This window comes from Pan paniscus, chromosome 11 (genome assembly GCF_029289425.2).
Source record: "Pan paniscus chromosome 11, NHGRI_mPanPan1-v2.0_pri, whole genome shotgun sequence".
NCBI lineage: Eukaryota > Metazoa > Chordata > Mammalia > Primates > Hominidae > Pan > Pan paniscus.
In genome coordinates, this window is record NC_073260.2 from 111,328,032 (window position 1) to 111,352,489 (window position 24,458).

The 24,458-nt window shown below is 35.0% G+C and overlaps 1 protein-coding gene across 34 annotated transcripts in view; it reads left to right on the forward strand.

Moving 5' to 3' along the window:
* Positions 1-24,458, forward strand: part of MPDZ (multiple PDZ domain crumbs cell polarity complex component) — a 176,497-nt gene that overhangs the window by 74,362 nt on the left and 77,677 nt on the right. For 23 of the 34 annotated variants that reach the window (XM_034967135.3, XM_034967137.3, XM_057298754.2 and 20 more), the window contains 9 exons: positions 1,648-1,831; positions 2,640-2,711; positions 11,514-11,623; positions 14,438-14,584; positions 15,456-15,620; positions 17,452-17,637; positions 18,758-18,967; positions 21,393-21,509; positions 24,192-24,359. In XM_034967135.3, coding sequence (XP_034823026.1) covers positions 1,648-1,831; positions 2,640-2,711; positions 11,514-11,623; positions 14,438-14,584; positions 15,456-15,620; positions 17,452-17,637; positions 18,758-18,967; positions 21,393-21,509; positions 24,192-24,359 — 1,359 coding nt within the window. The remainder of the gene's footprint in view (positions 1-1,647; positions 1,832-2,639; positions 2,712-11,513; positions 11,624-14,437; positions 14,585-15,455; positions 15,621-17,451; positions 17,638-18,757; positions 18,968-21,392; positions 21,510-24,191; positions 24,360-24,458) is intronic. The other 11 variants (XM_063594019.1, XM_063594023.1, XM_063594025.1 and 8 more) reach the window with 1 other exon arrangement.

Here is a 24,458-nt window from a genome sequence, read left to right on the forward strand (position 1 = left end):
AGGAAAAATGATACAGAGCCTGTCCTTGGAGTATATAGTCATAAACTGCATAATAGCAGAAAATGTAAAATTAAAATTCTGAAAAATGCTATGAGGAAGAATGGGTAAAAGGGGGCTTTGACTGCAGTCAAAGACATCAAGGTAGTTTATTATGAAAACAACTATTGAACTGAAATATAAAGCAATTATATGTGTTTTCTAAGTAAGCTATTGAGAAAGAGCATGATCTAGAGTGGGCTATCCAGAGAGTCCAGGCTGAGGTAACAGGACTTGCGGAGACTCCATGGCTGAAGAGAGAACTGCAAGTCAGAGGAATGGAAGTGAGCCCTCTGTGGCTGAGGGGCGGAGAGTAATGGACAGCATCATGAGAGATGAGGTTGGGGCTGGTGGGAGGTGGGAGCAGTTGGCACAGGCCATTCTAAGCCACGTTGAGAATTTGGAGCATTGTCCTAAGGAGTTTTCTGTAGAAGAGAGGGTTGGGGAGATATGATCATATCTATATTTTGGAAAGATCACCGGGACATTTTTGAATGTTTTGTCATTTGTGAAAAGGGGAAAATCAAATGTATTTTTCTGAAAAGACAAATAGGACACTTTCTTTCTTTCTTTTTTGAAAGGCCATATAAATATGACCTTGTGATACATCAGTGCACTCAGTGAGCACATTTATCACTGTCTTCTATACCTTTTAATCCTGCATAGTTCTGGTTCCCAAACTTAACTGTGCATTGAGATCACCTGAGGAATATAAAAGCATATTTAGAAAGGAGTAGAAGTAGGGCACAGTGGCCTGTATCTGTAAACTCACCATTTTGGAAGGCTGAGGTGGGAGGATCCCTTGAGCCCTGGAGTTCAAGACTAGCCTTAGCAACATAGGGAGACCCCATCTCTACAAATTTTTTTAAAAAGTAGGCCGGGTGCAGTGGCTCACGCCTGTAATCTCAGCACTTTGGGAGGCCGAGGCGGGCAGATCACGAGGTCAAGAGATCGAGACCATCCTGGCCAACATGGTCAAACCCCGTCTTTACTAAAAATACAAAAATTAGCTGGGCATGGTGGCACACACCTGTAGTCCCAGCTATTCGGGAGGCTGAGGCAGAAGAATCACTTGCACCTGGGAGGTGGAGGTTGCAATGAGCCGAGATCGCACCACTGCATTCCAGCCTGGTGACAGAGTGAGAAAGAAAAAAAAAAATAGCCATGTGTGGTGGTGTGTGCATGTGGTCCCAGCTACTTGGGAAGATGCGATGAGAGGATCGCTTGAGCCTAGGAGGTTAAGATTGAAGGAAGCCATGATTGCACCACTGCACTCCAGGCTGGGCAATAGAGTGAGACCCTGTCTCAACAAAAAGGGAAAAAAAAGGCATAGAAGCCTGTGTCCTACCCTAGAACTAGTGACTCAGTTTCTGGATATGGTACCCCAGAATCTTTATTAAAATAAACAGAAGCCTCTCAAATGATTGTAGTGCATTCCTGTTAATACTGGTTTTCAAAGAGATATTAGGGTCTTACTGTCAATTCCCTGATAAGGTGAATACTTATTCTCCATTCTTTTCACACTAACAACTATACATACACATTTTGTGAATTGGTAATACAAATATCCATTTATTTAACATGTAACATGCTTTTTTTTTTTAATCACAGGTAGATGGCACAAACCTTCAGGGTTTTACTAATCAGCAAGCAGTAGAGGTATTGCGACATACAGGACAAACTGTGCTTCTGACACTAATGAGGAGAGGAATGAAGCAGGAAGCCGAGCTCATGTCAAGGGAAGACGTCACAAAAGATGCAGATTTGTCTCCTGTTAATGCCAGCATAATCAAAGGTAATCCTAGGTTAATCTGGTTTTTAGTTAGACCTTTATATTGTCTCCAATTTTTTTTAAATTCCAAAGTAACTTACTATTTCAGAATGGTTCTTAATTATTCAGAATGCTTTTTACCCTCAACTATTCATTATAAACCAAGGCGAGTAAAGAAGTTTAATAAAGTCAGGATTGACTGGAACCAGCAATGTGTTTATAAACTATGGAGTAGGCTTCTGAATAGAGCAGATTTCTTTCTATCCTATTCATTGTCACCATTTCTCAGTTGGAAACAGGCAGTCATTTACCTTTCTGTTTCTGCCTTACTTCTGGATGTCATTGCAATGTTCTCACTTTAGGGGGATGCTCTTCTGCCTGGATTATTTATGTGACCTTCATAAAAATTCTAAATGCCCAGCCTTTCCTTGAAGGAATCGACTTTAATTCCACATTTAGAAATGTCATTCATAAGCTGTTTGTACATGAATATGTCTGCAAATTACTGCAACCCCTGTGTAGCTCAGGGGTTTATTGGTAGAAATCAGGCTTTTCGCTGAAAAGTGCTGTTTCATTTCTAAAATTGTTGACCATTCTGATATTTATGCCATTTATACATATTGCACTAGTAAGAGACAGAGGGGCAAATCACAGGAGAAATGTATTCTTTTCCACTAACAGAACTTGCCTTTAAGTACATATAGTTATTGAGAAGTATATCTCTGAAAAACAGACTCTCATGTAGGAGTTCAAATAAATATACTGGGTTTAGAAAAATTCAAGTACTTGATTATACTAAAGATAAAATTACTAAAATATTTTTATCTTTAAGAAAATTATGAAAAAGATGAAGATTTTTTATCTTCGACGAGAAACACCAACATATTACCAATTGAAGAAGAAGGTAAACACCTAGCGCCAGCTTATTGTGTACTTCATTATTTTTCTTTTTTAGAAATGATTTTTACAAATGTGATTAAGCCTCTATGGATATATTGTAAGTTACTAAAAAAAATTTCAAAAAGTGATGTTTGTAAATCCCTATTTATAAATGTGACTAAGTGGTCTTATGGATTAAAACATTCCATTTATAGCTAAATTATACTTTTGTTTATCGTTCACTTACACTTTCTTGCTGAGTCAATCTATTCTTACTTCCATATTTTTATTTGACCAGAACTCCTTAGGAATTAACTGGTTGTATGTGTGGTTCTAATTTAATCTCTTTGTTTCTATACAGCCAACATAAACTAACAGTAATAAAATTATAAAGTATTTAAAAATAAACACAGGAGAATCATTAACACATAAGCTCTTGGGAATGAGACTATTCAATTTTGGGAGGCTTTTTATCACTTCTTAATTTTTCAGGGGTTCCAAGATTTAATATTGGGAAGTGGTTTGGAAGGTAATTGCAGATAAATTATCATACCTTCTGGGAATTCTCTCACTATAAACTTAGGACCCATTAAGCTATTTTTAAAAATTTAGAGTAGCATTATTATTATTATTCGTATTAGAGACAGATTTTGCCATGTTGGCCAGGCTGTTCTCAAACTCCTGACCTCAAGTGATCTGCCCACCTTGGCCTTCCAAAGTGCTGGGATTACAGATGTGAGCCACCATACCTGGCCAGTAGCATTATTTTAATACATAGTTTTGCCAGAGTGTTGCTGCCCTCTTTTTATTCTGTTGTGCTGTGTGCTTCCTTTACCTTTCAGATTGCTTTAGGTACTTGGTAACTTTAACTCACTCAACAGAATACAAGACTGATCTCCCTCCCTTCATGTGAATTTACTTATACCGAAGCTTTGTTGTTTTTTAACATATCTGTTCCTTCATTATTGGGTTTTCTGCTGAAAATTTTGAATGAGCTTTACAATTTTAAAGGGATATTTATGTTTGCAGAGATATTCCAGAAGTTAGATCTATAGAGTTCACTTGTACTAATAACATTCTGCCATTTTTACACTAATAAGTAAAGAAATTATTTAGGCTAAAGTGAATATCAGGAATTGTAGGAAAGGGTAAAATTGTTTAGAGCATGATACTTGCGTTATTAAGTGGGCATGGGTGTGGGAGTCGTCTCCAAGGCGCAGAACCATCTATATTGCTTTGGTGAAGGTAGCTAATGAGAAATCCCTCTCTCTCTCTCTCTCTGTGTGTGTGTGTGTGTGTGTGTGTGTGTGTGTGTGTGTGTGGCAGGATACATGGGGGTGACTATAGACCTAGAATCAGGAGTCCCAGAATCTTTTTTAAACAAAATAAAGCACAAACCTCTAAGTGACTTTAATGCATCTGCCCTAGTACTAGTCCTCAGACAAGGGGTAAGATATTATTGCCTCTTCCACAGATATTTTACACATCGTGCAAGCCTGGACAAGTCATTTGACTTTCCAGCAAGATCAGAGGTTTAGACTTCATGATTTTTAAATATATGCCTGAAATCCAGTCTTGGGGCAGTTGTGAGAAGGTGAGAATGGAGAGTTGTTCTGCTAAAGGTTGGTTGAATATGAATTGCAGACTGTTTTTATCAGCAGCACGATTCCCCACTTTCTCCATTCATAATCTCACCCGCTTAAATCACTGTCTAGCTGTGTAAACACAGCAGACTTAGAAAAAGGAAGTGTGGAAAGAGATAGGACTCTGAACTGACCCTCCTGTTTCTCTTGCAGAATCAGTTCAAAGCTTCCCTGTAGTCTGTGTTCATCCTTGCATAGTTATTTCTCTCTGTACTGAATTTGTTTATTTGCTTTTATTATTTTTAATTGACCTATAATAATTGTACATATGTTTGGGGTACAGTCTGATATTTCCATACATGTATACAATGTATAATGGTCAGATCAGAGTCATTAGCATATCCATCACCTCATAGATTTATTTTTTCTTTGTGTTGGGAACATTCAGTACAACATCTTGCTCCTCTGGCTATTTGAAAATATGCAGTAAATTGAAGAGTGACATCAACAAGATGGCAGATTAGAAGTTCCTCCCACATCCTTCTTCCTATATACATACAACTGGAAACTATCAAAGGCAAAAATACCACCCTGAGTTCACCAGAACTAGAGGGAGAAGCAGAGAAACTTCCTGGGCCTACAGAATTGAGAGGAGCCATGACTGATAAGATAAATGGTAATTTTAGGCTGAGCTGCACCCTTCCTCACACTGGCATAACGCCATTCAAAGAGAATTTCTTTAGACCCACAGCTCCCAAGATGAGAGGAGGAAATTGGAGGTAGACATTCAGTCTCTCCACTGGTCTGGTAATCTTTCACTGGAAATCCACCTAGGTCCCATTCCTATGAACCACTGGGAGTTCCAGGAGGGCTAAAGCACTTGGGGTGAATTGGGAGCAAAGACAGAGGCACTGATCACAGTGACTGGCATGTATCTTGGCAGGTATTCTGCACTCTGATAAGTGGGTACGCCATGTTGAAGATACTGGCTGGTTCCATGGTGCTTCTGGGGTACAATCTGTGGGAAGATCCTGTCCTTAGTTGGATTTTCTACAAAATCCTGGTGCTCTCATGGAGCCATCTCCTGGCCTAGAAACAACTGAAAGGTTGGGATTAAGTTTTGGTGCCAGCTCCCAGGCTGGAGACCCATAGCAGGACAACAATAAAATTCTAGGGCAGTGTTTAATTTTCAGTGCTCACTGTAAGCCTACCCTAGAGGAAATAATAGCAAGTCAAGGAGTTAGTTCCAGGGAAGTGTTTTAGTTCCAGTACTCATGTAAATCCTCCCCAGAATGGGAAAAAACAACAGCCCAGCATTTAAGTTCTGATACTAAGTAGTAAATCTCTAACACCACCAAAGAGCACTTGCAAAAACTGGAAGAGGTAGCCAACTCCTCAAATGAACCATCATCAATGTAAAAATACAAGGATTGTGAAAACATGGAGAAATAGGATACTACCAAAAGAAACCAACAAACCTCCAGCAAGGGACGCAGAAGAATTGAAGATCTATGAAATGTTGTACAGAAAATTCAGAATAATCCTGTCAAAGAGGTTCAGGGAATCACAGGAAAATATGGATAGAAAACAAAATGAAATTTAAAAAATAATCCAGGATCACAATGAGAAATTTGTTTCACTGTATCTTTTATTTTTATCTTTGTATCTTTTATTTTTATCTTTTATAAATAAAAGATACAAACCTTAGAAATAAATAATACAGTAAGCCAAAATCTCATTAGAAAGTTTTGATTGAAGCAAATTTGATCAAACAGAGAAACTTAGTGAGCTTGGAGATAGACCATATGAAATAACCCTATCAGAGGAGCAGAAAGAAAAAAGAATTTAAAAGAGTGAAGGAGACCTATGAGAATTATGGGATACCATCAAGTGAACTAACCTCTGTGTAATAGGAACTCCTGAAGGAGACCAGAGAGAAAAAGGCCTAGAAAGCACATTTAAGGAAATAGTAGCTGAAAATTTCTCAAATCTGGAGAAAGACAACACCATCCAGCTACAGGCTTAGAGGTAACCAACTATATTCAATACAAAGAGGAAATCCCCAAGGCACATCATAATCAGACTAGCAAAATAAAAAAAAAATACTGAAAGCATCAAGAGAAAAGAAACACCACATTCAAAGAAGCCCCACTATTGCTATATTGCTTTCTAGCGAAGTAATGGAGAAATTTCATGCAAATGGGAACAAAAATGAAGAGCAGGAGTGGCTATACTTATGTCAGATAAAATAGGCTAAGTGAAGAACAGTAAAAAAATAAAAAGACAAGGTCATTATTTAATGAGAAAAGCATCAGTAGGTCAATACAGCAAGCAGTTATAACAATTGTAAATGTATATACACCCAACATCAGAGCACCCAAATATATTTAAAAAAATAAACCTGAAGGGAGAGATTTACTATAATATGATAATTGCAGGGGACTTCTGCACCCTACTTTCAGCAGTAGACAGATTATCCAGACAGAAAATCAACAGTAAAACATCAGTGAGACTTCATTGTAGACCAAATTGACCCAACAGACATTTACAGAACGTTCCGTCCAACAGCTGCAGAATACACATTTTTCTCAACAACATATGGAACATACTCCAGGCTAGACCATATATTAGGTCACAAAACAAGTCTTTATAAATCTTAAAATATCAAAATCATATCAAGTATCTTTTCTGACCATAATGGAATAAAACTAGATATCAATAACAGAAGAAACATTGAAAACTCTACAAATTCATTGAAATTTAATACTATGCTTCTGAACAGTGAATGAGTCAATAAATTAAAAAGGAAATTTAAAAATTTCTTGAAACAAATGAAAATGGGAACACAGCATACCAAACCTATGGCCTACAGCAAAAGCAGTTCTGAGAGGGAAGATTATAACAACAAATACCTACATCAAAAAAGAAGACAGACTTCAAATAAACAAACTAATTATGAACCTTAGAAAAGCAAGAACAAACCAAACCCGAAGGAGCAGAAAGAAAGAATAATTGTAGCAGAAATAAATGAAATTGAGACGAAAATACAAAAGAGTAAGAAAACAGAAAGTTGGTTTTGTAAAGGTAAACGAAATCCTCAAGTCTTTCGCCATAGTAAGTAAGCCAAAAAGACGACCTGAAATAGATAAAATCAGAGACAAATAGGAGACATTATAATTGATACTATTGAAATACATAGGATTGTTAGAGACTATTATGAACAACTGCCCACTAGTAAATTAGAAAACCCAGAAGAATTGGGTAAATTCCTGGACACTTACAGTCTACCGAGATTATAAGATTAAACCATGAAGAAATAGAAAACTTGAACGGACCAGTAACAAGATTGAGTTGGTAATAAAAAGTCTCTAATTAAAGAAAATCCCAGGACTTAAACTTCACTGCAGAATTCTACCAAACATTTAAATAACTAATCCAGTTCTACTAAACTATTCCAAAAAATTGAAGAGGAGGGAATACTCACAAACTCATTATTTGGGGCCAGCCTTGCCCTGATTCTAAAACCAGAGAAGGACACATAATGAAAAGAAAACTACAAATCCTTCATGAACGTAGTTGCAAAAATCCTCAACAAAATACTAGCAAACCAGATTCAACAACACATTAATAAGATCATTAATCATAATCAAGTATGATTCATCCCAAGGATGCAAGGATGTTTCAACATATGCCAATCAGTAAATGGGATACATCAAATAGATGCTGAAGAAGCATTCAATAAAATTCAACATCCTTTCATGATAAAATCTTTCAACAAACTAGCAATAGAAAGAACATGCCTCAGAATAATCAAGGCCATATATGAAAAATCCACAGCTAATATACTGAACAGAGAAAAGTCCAAAGACTTTTCTCTAAGATCTGGAACAAGACAACGATGCTTACTTTTACCACCTTTTTTTCAACATAAGTACTGCACGTCCTTGCCAGAGCAGTTAAGCAAGAGAAAGAAATAACGGGCATCCAGATTGGAAAGAGATAAGTCAAATTGTCCTTATTTGCAGATAAAATGATCCTATGTTTAGAAACGTAAAGAATTCACCAAAAATGGTTAGAACTGATACATGAATTTAGTAAAGTTGCAGGATACATACTCAACATAAAAAATAAGTAGCATACACCACAGCAAATAATCCGAAAAAGAAATCAAGAAAGTGATCCCATTTACAACAGCTACAAGAAAAATAAAATACCTAGGAATAAATGTAAACAAAGAAGTAAAAGATTTCTGCAGTGAAACCTACAGAACACTGATGAGAGAAATTGAAAAGGACACAAAAATATGGAAAGATATTTTATGATCATGGACTAGAAGAATTAATATTGTTAAAATATCAATACTACCAAAAGATATCTATATATTCATTGCCATACCTATGAATATACCAATGGCATTCTTCACAGAAGTAGAGAATGATCATGGACTAGAAGAATTAATATTGTTAAAATATCCATACTACCAAAAGATATCTATATATTCAATGCCATACCTATGAATATACCAGTGACATTCTTCACCCAACTAGGGAAAACAACCCTAAAATTCACATGTACCCACAAATGACTCCAAATAGCCAAAGCAGTCTAGAGCAAAAAGAACAAAGCTAGAGGCATCACACCAACAGACTTCAAAATATGTTACAAAGGCCTGTCCTAAAACACACACACACACACACACACACACACACACACACACACACACACACACACACACACACACAGATTAAAGACCTAAATATAAGAACTGAAGGAAACGTTAGGAAAATGCTTCAGGACATTGGATTTGTCTGGGCAAAGATTTTTTATGTAATACCACAAAAGCACAGGCAACCAAAGCCAAAATGGACAAATGGGATCACATCAAGCTAAAAAGCTTTCCTGCACAGCAAAGGTAACAATCAACAATATAAACAGACAACCCAAAGAATGGGAGAAAATATTTTCAAGCTACCCATCTGATTAATAACCAGAATATATAAAGAGCTCAAAAAACTCAATAGAAAAAAAATCAAATAATCTGATTAAAAATGCAGAAAAGATCTGAATAGACATTCCGCAAAGGAAGACATACAAATGGCCAATAGGTATATGAAAAAATGTTCGTTCACTGATCATCAGAGAAATGCAAGTCAGAACTACAGTGAGATATCATCTCACCCTTATTAAAATGGCTTTTATCCAAAAGACAAGCAATAATGAATGCTGACAAGGATGTGGAGAAAGGGGAACCCTCATAATGCTGTTGATGGTAATGTAAATTAGTACAGCCAGTAGGGAGAGCATTATGGAGGTTCCTCAAAAAACGAACAGTTAAACTACCATATGATCCAGCAGTCCTACTCTTGGGTATGTATCCAAAAGAAAGGAAATCAGTATAGCAAAGAGATATCCGTACCCCTATGTTCATTGCTGTTCTGTTCACTATGGCTAAGATATGGAAGCTACCTAAGTGCCGATCAACAGGAGAATGGATGAAGAAAGTGTGGTATATATACACAATGGAATATCATTCAGCCACAAAAAGAATGAAGTTTTGTCTTTTGTAACAACATGGATGAAACTGGAGGACATTGTGTTAAGTGAAATAAACCAAGCACAGAAAGACACATACCGCATGATCTCACTTATAAGTGGGAGCTTAAAAAGTCGATTTCTGGAAATAGAGAGTAGAATGACCAGAGGCTTGGAAGAGTTTGAGGAGGGGTAGGATGAAGAGGTATTGGTTACTGGGTACAAAAATACAATTAACTAGAAGGAATAAGTTCTAGCGTTCAACAGCACAGTAGGGTGACAATAATAACTTATTGTGTATGTCAAAATAGGAAGAAGATTTGGAATGTTCCCAACACACACAAAAAATATAATAAATGTTTAAGGGAATGGATATCCTAATTATCTGTATTTGATCATTACACATTATATACATGTATCAAAATATCACATATACCCTATAAATATGTACAATTATGTATCAATAAAATATTTTAAAAAGAGAATATAGTTAATCGTAGTCACCCGATAGTGTTAGAATTGCTCAGCATGGTGGCTTATTGGTGTAATCCCAGCTACTCGGGAGTGTTACTGAGACCAGAAGTTTGAGACCAGCCTGAGCAACAGAGCAAGACCCCCCATCTAATTTAAAAACAAACAAATAAACAAACAAAAACACTGGAACATATTTCTTCTATCTAGCTGTACTTTTATATCTGTTAACCTCTGGACTGAATTTAATTTTGAGGAAGTAACACTTATTTGGGGAGGCTAGTCTTCAAACTAAAAAAATATATATATATAGTTTATTGTTTACAGTCTTTTAAGGAGAAAACAGAATCATCTTATTAGCTTAAAGCATAACAGACCTACAAAATATGCCTGGAATGAAAGCTCCTGGATATTCCCACTAAAAGAGGAGGCAACTAATAAGAAATCTGAATTTTTTAACGCTTTTTAAATTTGAAATTTGAATGCTAAAAAGGATATTGAAATTTAATTTAGAGAATAGTGCCTAATAGAGATTTTAAAAAGACAAATCTTATGAGTAAGAACTGTTATGAAATATGGAAATCTTTGACTATGACTTTAAATTTCTCAACCAGTTTCTTGTTTTAGGTAAGCGTTTTAAATTCAGTATTGTTTACAAAATTTGTTTAGTGTTTTTCTGTCCTTTTAAAAATTTCTCTTTTTGTAAATTATTGAGATACCAATTAATAGGCTTTTATTTTAATGTATAGCCTTAGTTTATTATTATTTCTTTCTATTTTCTCATATATGGAGTTATATATATTATTTGTTGATTTCATTTGTTTGATTTTGTGAAATAATAGCATAGTCCTTTTTTCCCCTGATGAACTAAATGAAAATAAAACAGAGAACATTGAAGACGACATCCCTTTTTACTGTAGCATTACCAGAGGACTATGAAGTGAATTCTGGAACTGCTCAGAGTCCTTACTCGTTTAAATAAGAATTAGATAATACGTGGGCACTTTAATGGAGGTAAAGATTTAAAATACATCTGTTAAAAGTGAGTAGTGTCAAACATACAAATTATAGGGTTCTTAATTGAAGTATTTAAATAATTATGGAGATGAGAATAGCCCATATATTGGGCAAAGAGTCTGACGTGATACAGCAGGTTCTGATCAGAGAATCCTTGGTACAGGATGTTAAGATGTGGAGATATCTGTAGTTTGCTGCTAACTTAATTGCCTTGACTGTTTCAGGGTATCCATTACCGTCAGCTGAGATAGAAGAAATAGAAGATGCACAAAAACAAGAAGCTGCCCTGCTGACAAAATGGCAAAGGATTATGGGAATTAACTATGAAATAGTGGTAGGTTAGCTGACCTTCTGTAATTTTCTAACTTGTAACTGTATTTGAGCAGGCAGTTCGAGGGAATAATAGAGGCGATCATTAGAGTTCCAGAGAAGAATCAAATGTACAGGCCTTTTTTAGACAACCTAAATATGGTGATCCAGGTAATAAAAAAAATTTAGGTTGGAGAAAGGTATATAGTAACAAAGGAACTGAAATAAATGGGATGGAAGTTTTGAAACTTGCATTTTATCAGTATTTTAATATTTCCAGTAATAGTATGAATAATATAGACACAAGGAAGGATTTTTCTGATTTTTAAACCTATGATTTATAGAAAGAATCAAAATAGAATGAATTTATTTAAAAATAAAACAAAATTTATCATGACTTATGAACAGAATTGTAAAAGGACTCTTTTCTACTCTTTCTTTTCCACTCCTATGTATTTACCTTCCTGAAGAGGTTAATTCTGCATACTTTTTTTCATACCACTTATGCTGTGGTGAATGTTTTATGTTTATTAATAGCCTGTATATCTAGCATAGCCATTGTGATCTACCATCCCAAAAGGAGGTCTAATAAAATTGTTATAAATTATCAATCTTAAGATACATACCATACCAGCAAATTTCACGGATTTCAAAAGAAAAAATAAAATAGTATGTTAGGTAGAATTTTTCATATTTCTTATAATATTTATATACCTCTGGACTAGAAGGGAGAAGATAGAACAGATGACATATATTAATAACTAGTGTTTATAGCATACTTTGTGCCAAGCAGTAGTGTTCTTAGTATTTCATTTAGTCCTCATGACCATAATCATCTTTTTTGTTTGTTTGTTTGTTTGTTTGAGACAAGGTCTCGCTCTGTCACCCAGGTTGGAGTGCAGTGGTGCAGTCATGGCTCACTGCATCCTTGACCACCAGGGCTCAAACTTTTCTCCTGCCTCAGCCTTCCGAGTAGCTTGGACTACAGGCATGCAGCACCACGCCCAACTGATTTTTGTATTTTTTGTAGAGACTGGGTTTTGCCATGTTGCCCAGGCTGGTCTTGGACTTCTGGACTCCAGCAGTCTGCCTGCCTCAGCCTCCCAAATTGCTGGGATTACAGGCATGCACCACTGTACCTTGCTATAATATATTTTTTTTAAACATTCAAAATGATTAACAGTCAAATATGAATTGAGTAAGTATAGCTGTTACTACCATTTTAAATTGACTTAAGGAAAAGTACATTAAGGTCCATCTTAACAGTGGTTAACATGAAACTTCAGAAATTATTTTCATGGAGGGATAGCGTTAATGTGGCAGGTGTGCATAACTGAGACTGCAGTCCTTCGGGTGGTAATTGAATAATGAAGGAGACCCTTTGACTAGCCATTTTGTTGTAGGCATCAGAGCTCAGACTGAACTTTTTTTTTTTAAATTTTACTTTAAGTTCTAGGATACATGTGCAGAATGTGCAGGTTTGTTACATAGGTATACATGTGCCATGGTGGTTTGCTGCGCCTATCAACCCATCATCTAGGTTTTAAGGCCTGCATGCATTAGGTATTTATCCTAATGCTCTCCCTCCCCTTGCCCCCACCACCCTACAGGCCCTAGTGTGTGATGTTTCCCTCCCTGTGTCCTTGTGTTCTCATTGTTCAACTCCCACTTATGAGTGAGAACATATGGTGTTTGGTTTTCTGTTCCTGTGTTAGTTTGCTGAGAGTGATGGCTTCTAGCTTCATCCATGTCCCTGCAAAGGACATGAACTATTTCTTTTTTATGGCTGTGTAGTATTCCATGGTGTATATACATTTTCTTTATCCAAAGACTGAACTTTTAACTGCCCTTTGTGCTCATGCTTTCTTGGTGGCATTCCTAGTAATCTGTCAAGTGCAGAAGTGTACAATAAATGAAAAAGGACTAAGATATTTATGGGCCTTGGCAAGATAAAGGTAATAAGACATAGATCTGACTTCAAATTGTTTGCTATGTAGCAATACAGCATAAATGAAATCATAAGGGAAGTAGTGTAACAGGACTGACTAATGGACATTATTGGATGGGACATTCTCAGGGGAAGTGATGCCTAAATTGGGTTTTCAGGGGTGAGAAGAATTTCATCCAGTATTAGATTTCAAAGTCAGGAGATATCGCTTCTGAAACTGACTTCTGCACGTTATCATTAAAATTTGAAAGAGCTCTTTTTAATCAAACTTTTTTTTAGTCCTTTTATCCCTCAGTTGCCTTAACTATAAAAGAAAAGGGATAAAGTAGATCGTCTTTGGCATACATTCTGATTTTAATATTATATTTATTGGATTCTGTGTGAAAATGAACAGCTTTCTAATATTCTTCATTATTTAATGTAACAGTAGAAAATTGGAAGTTCATTCTTTGGTTTTAAGGTTTGATCATTTTTAAAGACCATTGTCTCTGGTTACAGCATAAACCCAGGAATGTGGTTCTGCGTTCTTTGTTTAGATTCAAACCCTTTTCTAGCTGTGCAACTCTGGTCGTGGTACCTTTTCTGAACCTCGTTTTTCTACTTGGGAAACAAGAGAGAAATTGTACGTATTTATGAGAAACAGATGAGACCTATGTAATGGGAGCTTGCGGCTCACTGCTTCCTTTCCGTTTGTAAGTTCATGAAATCAAAAGACACCAGTACTCTTTCAAAGGAAAAGCCCCACAGCTTTGCAGTTTTACAATATGGTTTTTGAAGCTTTGTGAGAAAGATGACCACTTTTGGGTAAACATAAAACATAAAATGTGTGCATGAGTAAAAATAAAAAGAATATAAAAATTGTGGTGATCTTTTTTTTTTTTTTCTTTTCAGGTGGCCCATGTGAGCAAGTTTAGCGAGAACAGTGGATTGGGGATAAGCCTGGAAGCAACAGTGGGACATCATTTTATCCGATCTGTTCTACCACAGGGTCCTGTTGGACACAGCGGGAAGCTCTTCAGTGGAGACGAGCTGTTGGAAGTAAGGAGCTGTGCTGTTCCTTCTCCTCCTTAAATAAGACATGCAAAAGCTTGCAGGAGGCTTAATGTGGTGAATAAATTCTCATTTTAAATTTCCCCTGCAAAGGGGACTTGAGAGAAATCTACAGATAAAAACAACCCAAAGCAGAAATTTTGTATCTGTGTATCTGTGTGTACATTTAGCTTTAGAACTAATTCCATGCCATTTTTTATTTAGGTTCAGAAAACTATAAAAACAGTCTTTGAAATTTTTTTTAACATTTATTTAATTTTTAGAATAAGTAACGCATTCAGATGTTTAAAATCACAGAGAATACAAAGATAAAGAATGGAAAAGGGTCTCCTTCCTGTCCCAATTCATCCAGTTCTCATCACCCTTCATTAGGTAACTACTAATATATTTGCTTCTTTGTAATCTGCCAGTATTTTTAATGCATAAACAAGAAAGTTTGAATATATTATTTTCCCTCACTTTTTAAAGTACACTAGCATACAATATATGTCATTGTCCAATTTTTTTTTTACTTTATAATTATACAAAATGTCAAAGTTTTATACTATTCTTCTCCTTGTCCCTTTCATTCTTTGGAAATATTTTTATTGTCTCTTTTTTCCAGACCACTACACTGGCAGATCAAACATAGATGAAAGCTAGTGGTTTTTCTTTGAGTGCTTTAGAAGCTCCAATTCCAACAATACTCTAAACTTGCACATAAATTTAGATAGTATTTCTACAGGTCTCACTATAGTTGTGAGCACAGTAAACTGTGGTAATGACTATAGTAAAATTTATATTTAATAAAAAAATTGTGTTCAAAAGAATGTTCATATTATGAAGTGTTGTTTCTTGGACAATGTATCTTTTTTCACAGGTAAATGGCATAACTTTACTTGGGGAAAATCACCAAGATGTGGTGAATATCTTAAAAGAACTGCCTATAGAAGTGACAATGGTGTGCTGTCGTCGAACTGTGCCACCCACCACCCAATCAGAATTGGATAGCCTGGACTTATGTGATGTTGAGCTAACAGAAAAGGTATCAGATTTGCAGACATGAGGCTAACCTACATATATAATGGAAAGGCTAAATGGCTTAAAAATTTTTAAGCATTTTTCAATTTGATATTTGATTTACTCACATCGCCCATGGCTTGGAGGATAGAATTTAAAGTCAGACAAATCTGGGTTTGAATCAGACTTGACACTAGCTGTGGGAAATTGGGCAAATCACTTCATCTTTCTGAACCTCAGTTTTCTCCTTGGTAAAATGTAAGTCATGATGCTTGTCTCAAAAAGTTGCCCTGAAGGTTAAATAAGGTTATGTAAACATGTTAGATGTTAATGCATACTATATACTTGTTTAATTTACTTGCAGTATTTCTATGAAGTAGATGCTCATATTCGTCTCCATTTGCAGAAGAGAAAACTGAAGTATATAGTGTGTACATAGTACATATGTGGTAAAAAATATTTTTAAATAACCTACCCAACTCTGTCTGGCACACAGTTACCACTTAGTGAATGGCTAAAATATGGATGGACACAGCATTTCTGTGTGGATAGGTCTTACTTGTTTACATACTATCCTTTTAAAATACAATAAATTTGGCCCATAATGATACATGTCAGATAATTCTCTGTGACATTCAGGAACTCACATTTTCCTGTTTGTTTATTGTTTTTCATTCATTCGTATCATGATGTCAAGAAATGGAGCTAATCAGCTTTTCTGAGGATACACAATACATACCTAAAGTTAGGATTAGGACTTTGCATAATATGTGGTCCAGTCAAATCTCATTTAAGGTATATTGAGAGATGATGTTAGGATTTGATTTATAGTATATTGAATGAATCAGTACAATGGAATAATTTGGAAAATTTTGAAGAATAAAATGCATAGTTTAATATTCATATGGGTGATTAGAATAGGGTAGAACAAGAAACATAATTCCAAATTTTATAGCACTCAAAGTCTAGCACCCTATATGTATCCATACATATTTTTATGTGTATAATGGGATTATTACAATAAAGCAAATGGGTGTCATTTGTATCTGTGGTCCTAGGCTGTGCAATAATTGATTAGAAGCAAAGATATTTTACAAACTAGAATTTCATCCTCATAAACACATCTTTCTTTAAGTTATGTTCATACAGATGAACAAAGTTGAATTAACCTATATTAACCTAGTATTTTGAATCCCTATTTCTGTCTGATGCTTTATAAATGTTACTTCATTTAGTCCTCAGAAAATTCTATGAGATGGGTAACTCTGGGACCCAGTTGATGAATATTGCTCAATGTAATTCAAATTTTAAATATTCAAGCTGCTTCAAGCTGGGGGCAAATCTGATTTCAAATCTTATGTTTTGCCACTGTGTATGTTAATTTATTAATGAAATAACCATATGCACAAGTCACAGCATTTTAGAACTCTTATTTGTATAGAGTATAGAACTTTTGCATATATCCATTTTCTCTTGTTTTTATTTATCATAAGAATTCCTTTTATTTAATGTCAAAATAGCTTTACATTTTTTTCTGACTAGAGATGATTGAAACACTGATGAAAAAAGTGACAGTCACGCACAATCCTGCTGTCGAGATATAACCATTGCATATTTTCATAGACCTTTGAATCATATATTTTTAATGTTTGTTAAAACTTAGGTATTTCGTCCTTTTTAACAACTTTCAGTAATTACTACCTTAATTCCTAAAGGTTTCATGAAAAGCTGTTGCTACTCTTGTTTGAGGATGTTTTGTTTGGACAGATGCTGGGAATATCCCTTTTCTTGTAGTGTTGGTATGTGTGTCAGCTAATGCAATGCCTCTGAAATAAGAGCTGTCTGATATTATCCAGCCTCACGTAGATCTAGGTGAGTTCATCGGGTCATCAGAGACAGAGGATCCAGTGCTGGCGATGACTGATGCGGGTCAGAGTACAGAAGAGGTTCAAGCACCTTTGGCCATGTGGGAGGCTGGCATTCAGCACATAGAGCTGGAGAAAGGGAGCAAAGGACTTGGTTTTAGCATTTTAGATTATCAGGTAAGTATATACTACTTTTAACAATTTTTAAAGGCCTATTGTTGCTACCAAAGAAAAAGCAGATGATGATAGTTTATAACCATCAAAGATGTTTTCTTTTTTCTAGTCAGTCTTTCAAAATAGTGATTTATAGGATTCACTGATTATCATAAAGCATTTCTTTTAACATTGAGTTCATGGAGATATTTTTATTTCATCTCTTGGAATTGGAAGATACATTTTAGGAATATCATAGTGGGTGTTTTTTCGTTATTTGGGAAGTGCTTATGCTATTTGTATTTCCATGTGCTTATTTGATGACTCATATTTTAGTGGTAAGTCATAAAGAAGTAGGTATTTCTTTTGTCTATAACATGAATGCTAATTTATAATCTGATATTCCAATTAATATTTCTGCTGTTCCAATCATTTGACTAAATTTATGAATATGCTGAAATTGGTCAAGTTGGCCTTTGTCCCTGCTTGCATTGCATTCTTTGCTAAGGGAGGAGATGGTAAAGCCTGTCTGATAGAGTGCAGCTGTTGTTCCTTACTTACACTAAATCAGAAAGCCACCTTGGATGACTCCAGGAAGTTGTGTTCATAGGGCCTGACTCTGGAGCCTTGTTAAAACATTAAGGTTGCTGTGTGTCTGAAAACACTTCACTACCACATACTTTATGGCCTTGCTCTCTGTTCTTTCATTTCAAAAGGATGGGTCCTACCTTCAGTGCACTTATATCTAGTAGTGAGTTGATGTTCCATACAGTAACACCCTATTTAACAATGCTTTTTTAAATAATTAATATACCCAACATCTGGCCTCCAATAATAGTTATAAAATTTGATAACTTATCAAAGTTAAAATTATAATTTTAAAGTTATCTGTACAATTTAAGAGGTCTACTCAGGAACATTAGGAAGTGAGGGTGCCATTGTTTAAGGTGACTTCTTCCTAAACCCTCTGAAGTGGAGATAGCTTTTGTCTAAATAATTAGAAATTTTGTATGGATTTTTTTTGGCATGAAAATTTTTAAAGGCACTTGAGACAATTACTCGTTGGTTACGATTTAGAGTGGACGACCTGTAGAAGAATTTTCTTTGTAAAATGAGCTGACTCTTTCCTTTTGCCTTCTGTCAGGATCCAATTGATCCAGCAAGCACTGTGATTATAATTCGTTCTTTGGTGCCTGGCGGCATTGCTGAAAAGGACGGACGACTTCTTCCTGGTGACCGACTCATGTTTGTAAATGATGTTAACTTGGAAAACAGCAGTCTTGAGGAAGCTGTAGAAGCACTGAAGGGAGCACCATCAGGGACTGTGAGAATAGGAGTTGCTAAGCCTTTACCCGTAAGAATTCAGACTTTATTGCTTCCCTTTATATTTACAAGCAAAATGGTTCATAGGTCTACTTTTCGCTTTAGGTGTTCTCATGATTGAATCGTGACTTTTAGTACTTTTCATCAACGTGATTACTAGCTCCATTCGTATAAAGATTTAGTTTTGAGTAATATTTAAAAAAAATAAAGGAAAGAAAATAGCCAGGAAGTTTATAAATAAACTTCTAACTTATTGGTCTTTGGTTCACTTTTGACATTGATTGATTGATTGATTGATTGATTGATTGATTGATGGAGCCTTGCTCTGTTGCTCAGGCTGGAGTGCAGTGGCGAAATCTCGGTTCATTGCAGTCTCCACCTCCTAGGTTCAAGCGATTCTCCTGCCTCCTGAGACCTCCTGAGTTGCTGCGACTACAGCCACGACCATGCCTGGCTAATTTTTGTATTTTTAGTGGAGACGGAGTTTCATCATGTTGGCCAGGCTGGTCTCGAACTCCTTACCTCAAGTGATATCCCCCTACCTCAGCCTCCCAAAGTGCTAGGAATACAGGTGTGAGCCACCACGCCCAGCCTTGACATTTTATATTTGATAATAAGGTCGTGATTAATGCAAAATCAAATATTTTCAAATGAATATGGCTTACAATATCTATACCAATGTAGTGGGGTATTAAAAAAATTAATAGCATTAACTAACAATAAAATCTTTAATCACAGTGGGATAAAGTAGAATCTCTGTCAGAGTGGCTTCAAGTTGCTAAATTCAGTTGACTTCAACACATTTGCTGTCTGATTACTGCAGAGCAGGAAATTAAACTTTCCAAAATGGGTTCATCAGTTTGTGGCTCTCCTGGCAGGGAATAGCTCCCAAATCATAAATTACTGTAATAATAGAAACAACTTTATGAATCCGTGCTACATAAAGCAGTATGTTATATTAAATGTAGTGATTGCAACGTGGCACTTATCATTGTATTGCAGTTAAATATTAGAGATGTTCTCAATATTTGTGGGTTTTTTCCAGTACGTGAATATAGTTTGAAGTGAAAAGGCAGATACACGTTTTCTTAAGAAAATGCAAACACATAAATATAATTTCATAAGTAGCAATATGGGTTTGTTGATTTTTGTGAAAGAATTTGTTAAAACAGTAAGCTTTGTTAATGTATTTTAAGTGCCAAAGTTTTGTGCACCACTTTTTAGTCCACAAAGAATTTCAGTAGCCTATTAAAATATATTTATGAAAAAAGAAAGAGAAGGAGGAGGGCAGGATGATTGAAGAATATGTTAATCCAATCTGAAATCGAACCAGGCTTGTAAAAATTATGACAAAAGAGCACTATGGATGGGAATGTAAGAATAAAGATAGGCTATCAGGGACTCTACCTATTTATTAAGATTGGATTATGCATTTGGTTCTGGTCTTTCTGTTGGACAGAGAGAAATGGCAAACATGACTCAATATACCTTTTATTTTTACTGTCCTTAAGATGAAACCATACCAGTTATTCAGAAGCAGTCTTTTTTTTTTCTGTATAGTTCCAAAATAAATTTCTTTTATGACGGTATTTGATATTTTAAATTCAGTATGCCTTGCAGCATATGATAAATACCTCTACTTCCCAAAGTGAGGCTTAATAAATATTAAACTCACATATATGGGCAAAGAAGAAAAACAGTTTCTTTTCCCCTATAATGCTTCTTATGTTTTGCTGATGCCAGGTGTTGTAGGCAGGCTGATTATCTAAATATTTTAGCCCATTTCATCTGAGAGTGGAATAAATATGTTAGCTTTTCTGTCAGCGTGACCAAGTTTGTGATACGATATCTCTAACCTGCAAGTTAAGCAGACTGTGGATATGTAGAGATTTGGTTTTTGTTTCGTTTTGTTTTATAAGCCATGCTAAATTGAATTCCCGTAGAGTTCACTAACATTCCTTTTCAAGTAAATTGGATTCTTTAAAATAATATTCTTGTAAGGGATGACAGAAGTTGATATTTCTTTTTAATATTTTGTTTTTCTGCAACTTCTTTTATTACCTAAAAGTTGCTTCATTTCTATATTAGGAAGTCACTGTTTGACCAGAATATTTTGCAGATAAAAATAACTGGAAGAGTATTAGAATATTAAAAAAATAATTCATTTAAAAAAATTCTTATAAGAAGAATGAAAAATTAGTAGAAAGGGATTCTCATCCAACAGGTGATTTTTATATTAGAGTAAATAATCCTCATCGTGTCTTATCAAATGAATGTCAAATATGAATATCAGATTGCATACTTACCATTCTATGTTGAAGTCATATCGTTTGAAAACTTTCCAATTTCTTTCTCTTCTCGCCCCCCTCACTTTTCCTACCTTTACTCTTCTTTTCCATTTTCTTTCTTCTTTGCTGTTCTCTCTCTTTTCCATGAATACCATTTTTTCCCTGCAGCTTTCACCAGAAGAAGGTTATGTTTCTGCTAAGGAGGATTCCTTTCTCTACCCACCACACTCCTGTGAGGAAGCAGGGCTGGCTGACAAACCCCTCTTCAGGGCTGACTTGGCTCTGGTTAGTGGCTATGACTTATCAAGCTTTCTTTCAGAAACCTGATATGTCTTACTTTGCCTTTCAAAATATTCTGAAGAAGTCTATTATATTCTTTGTTCATTATTATATTTGGAAAGATAAACATGTTTTCTCCAACTTAGTTCTCACAATTGAAAATGGGAAGAAAAACCATAATAAATATGAAAAACATTTGTGAGGAAAACTTAGTTAACATTGCATTGTAGCAGTATGTAGAATTAATCTTTGTGCCATATCTAAAGTTTGTGGAGCATTTGTTTGCTCCAATTTCACGCTTAGATATCTCTAGGCATTCTTTAACTGTGCTCAATATTCAGTCACAAATCACTGTTTTGGCTGTATTTAATGAGGTAATAGGTATCTTTTTTCCATTAGATATTAATAGTGTGAAAATCATATAAATTGGTTCAGTTATTAAGAACACCACAGTTTTATGGAAAGGTAAACCCCATGTTTTCTATAAATACATATATGTAAGTATACTGATTTACCAGAAAAATTATAAATTACAATTTTATTTCTGTTTGATGTTTAAAATAGTATCCATTGGAATAAAAGTATTTGGAGGCACTCTGCCCTTAAGAAACTTTTTTCTTGTAGAGGGTACAATGCTATATCAGTAACTAAAGGATAAAACTAAATACCGGGCATGAATATACATATGACATTTACTCAATATAAATACAACAAATTGTACATCCTGTTCACATTACCCCTACTATTAGAGCTAGGTTCCTTACTCAACGTTTTTTGTGGGGCAAACATTGTGCACTGTTGCTAAAAAGGAATATACTTGCTTTTTAAATACTTGTTTGAGTTTCATTAGACTGGAGAAAGGTTTAAAACCTGTTAAATTCTTCATTATGTGTTTATAACTGCGCACATCTTGCTTTAAAACAGAGTGAATTATTTCTTTGACTATATATACATTTTGCTGATTGTAATTTTGGGGGAGACAATTCCTTTTGCTAATATTTTTAAATTGCAAGCTCTTGAAATAGCCATTTGAAAAGTTTTGGTATATGTTATAATAAATCCAATAATTTCACACTGTAATACTTAACATACCAGGTAACTTATGGCCCTGCTCTCCATGGGTATTATGTTAGCACTTCAAAACTAGATAGCTTAGTATATACAACGAATTACATACAGTACTGTGGTGTAAATAGTACCCAGCCGTAGCAAATACTTTTTGAAATGTTGCAGGATACAAATACTATATATGATTATTTCTAAAGTACCCGACGAAATAGCATTCTCTCTAGCCTTTACATGGCTTCCTTGAACCTCCTTAAATGGATACCAATCAAAAGGAAGATTAGTTCCACTTTTATGTGAGCTTGGCATCTTATAATAGTAATATGCGTCCTGGGTCTTCTCCTTAGCCAGCTAAGTAATCTTGGACTGGTCACTCAATTTCTTTGAGTCTTAGTGTTATATCTCTACAGTAAATAAATGAATTGATTGTTAATATCTCTCCTAAGATCCTAAGATATCAGCAATATACATACAAATTATATTGAGGTATTCTTTCATTAATGTTACTTAAATATTTATTGTTATCTATGACACAAGGCTTAGTTAATACTATCTAGATTGTTGTATGTTATGTATATTTGTAAGGGTAAACCTCCACATAGTGACTCACTAGTGAATTTGAACATGTATTTAAAATATATTATTAGGCCTATGAAGTATATTTGAAGAGAAAATCACTTCAAAATGGCCCACAGGTATTTTTAATAGTTTTTTGTAAGAATGTGACCTGATATAATGTTATAATTCTTCTAACTTCTCCTGGGTAAGCAGTAAATTGAAATTACAAAAAAAAATAGAACATATGGAATTTTGCCAAGATAGACAGAAAATGCTGGTAATATCAGAGAAAGGTAGTATATATGTCAGTTCTGCCTATTCTCAGGTATGACTTTGAGTGAATTGCAAAAAGAACTTCAAGCTCATCATAATTTAAATATTAATCTTGATTCTGTGACAGAAGACAGCAATAGGATTATTAGAGAATATGTAGTGAAATTCTCTATCTCACTCTTTATGAGTTTTCTAACAAGTTTATAACTTAAAGCTTCACCATAACCAGATCATAATTAGGCCCCTTGTTTGTTAGTATAATTTTAGCATGAAATCACAGATTTTCTTTTTGGTTTCTGCAACTTGAATGGTTTTAAAATCTAGTTCAAGATAATTTAAACAAAATATATAGTTTTAGTGTGGCTTACAAATATGTAATTGCCTAGCCTGCCTCATTGAATAACAGTTTATTTTAGTTGACTAGGAAAAATTATGACACAATTTTATTATAAAATTGTAAGAGTTGGGCATGAGAACTGTAAGAAAGTAAATATTTTTCTTAACTATGGAACTGTTTAAACATAGACTTCATCCAGGCCCTTTGTTAATTGTTGCCTTTAGCCCTTTTATTGATGAAATAAAACAACCTTGTATGCCAGCACTTTCTGCTGTAGGTGGGCTATTTATCCTTGTTCTGCTGCATTAGCAGTGTCTGATTAGGGTTAAGAGGGCATATAGAAATACAATAGATAAAAGAATGATACCAGTTTGCCTTTTAGTCTCAAGTGGAGATTGTTTGTCATATATGTAATAGAACAGAATTCCCAACTGATATTATTGTTTTGTTTCTAGGTGGGCACAAATGATGCTGACTTAGTAGATGAATCCACATTTGAGTCTCCATACTCTCCTGAAAATGACAGCATCTACTCTACTCAAGCCTCTATTTTATCTCTTCATGGCAGTTCTTGTGGTGATGGCCTGAACTATGGTTCTTCCCTTCCATCATCTCCTCCTAAGGTACAAAGGAAAAGCCAATTTTTCTTTTATAGGAAAGTCTTGTGTGTAATTTTCCAGAGGTCAGTCCTTATGGGGAGTTGTGGGAATAACATATTGGAG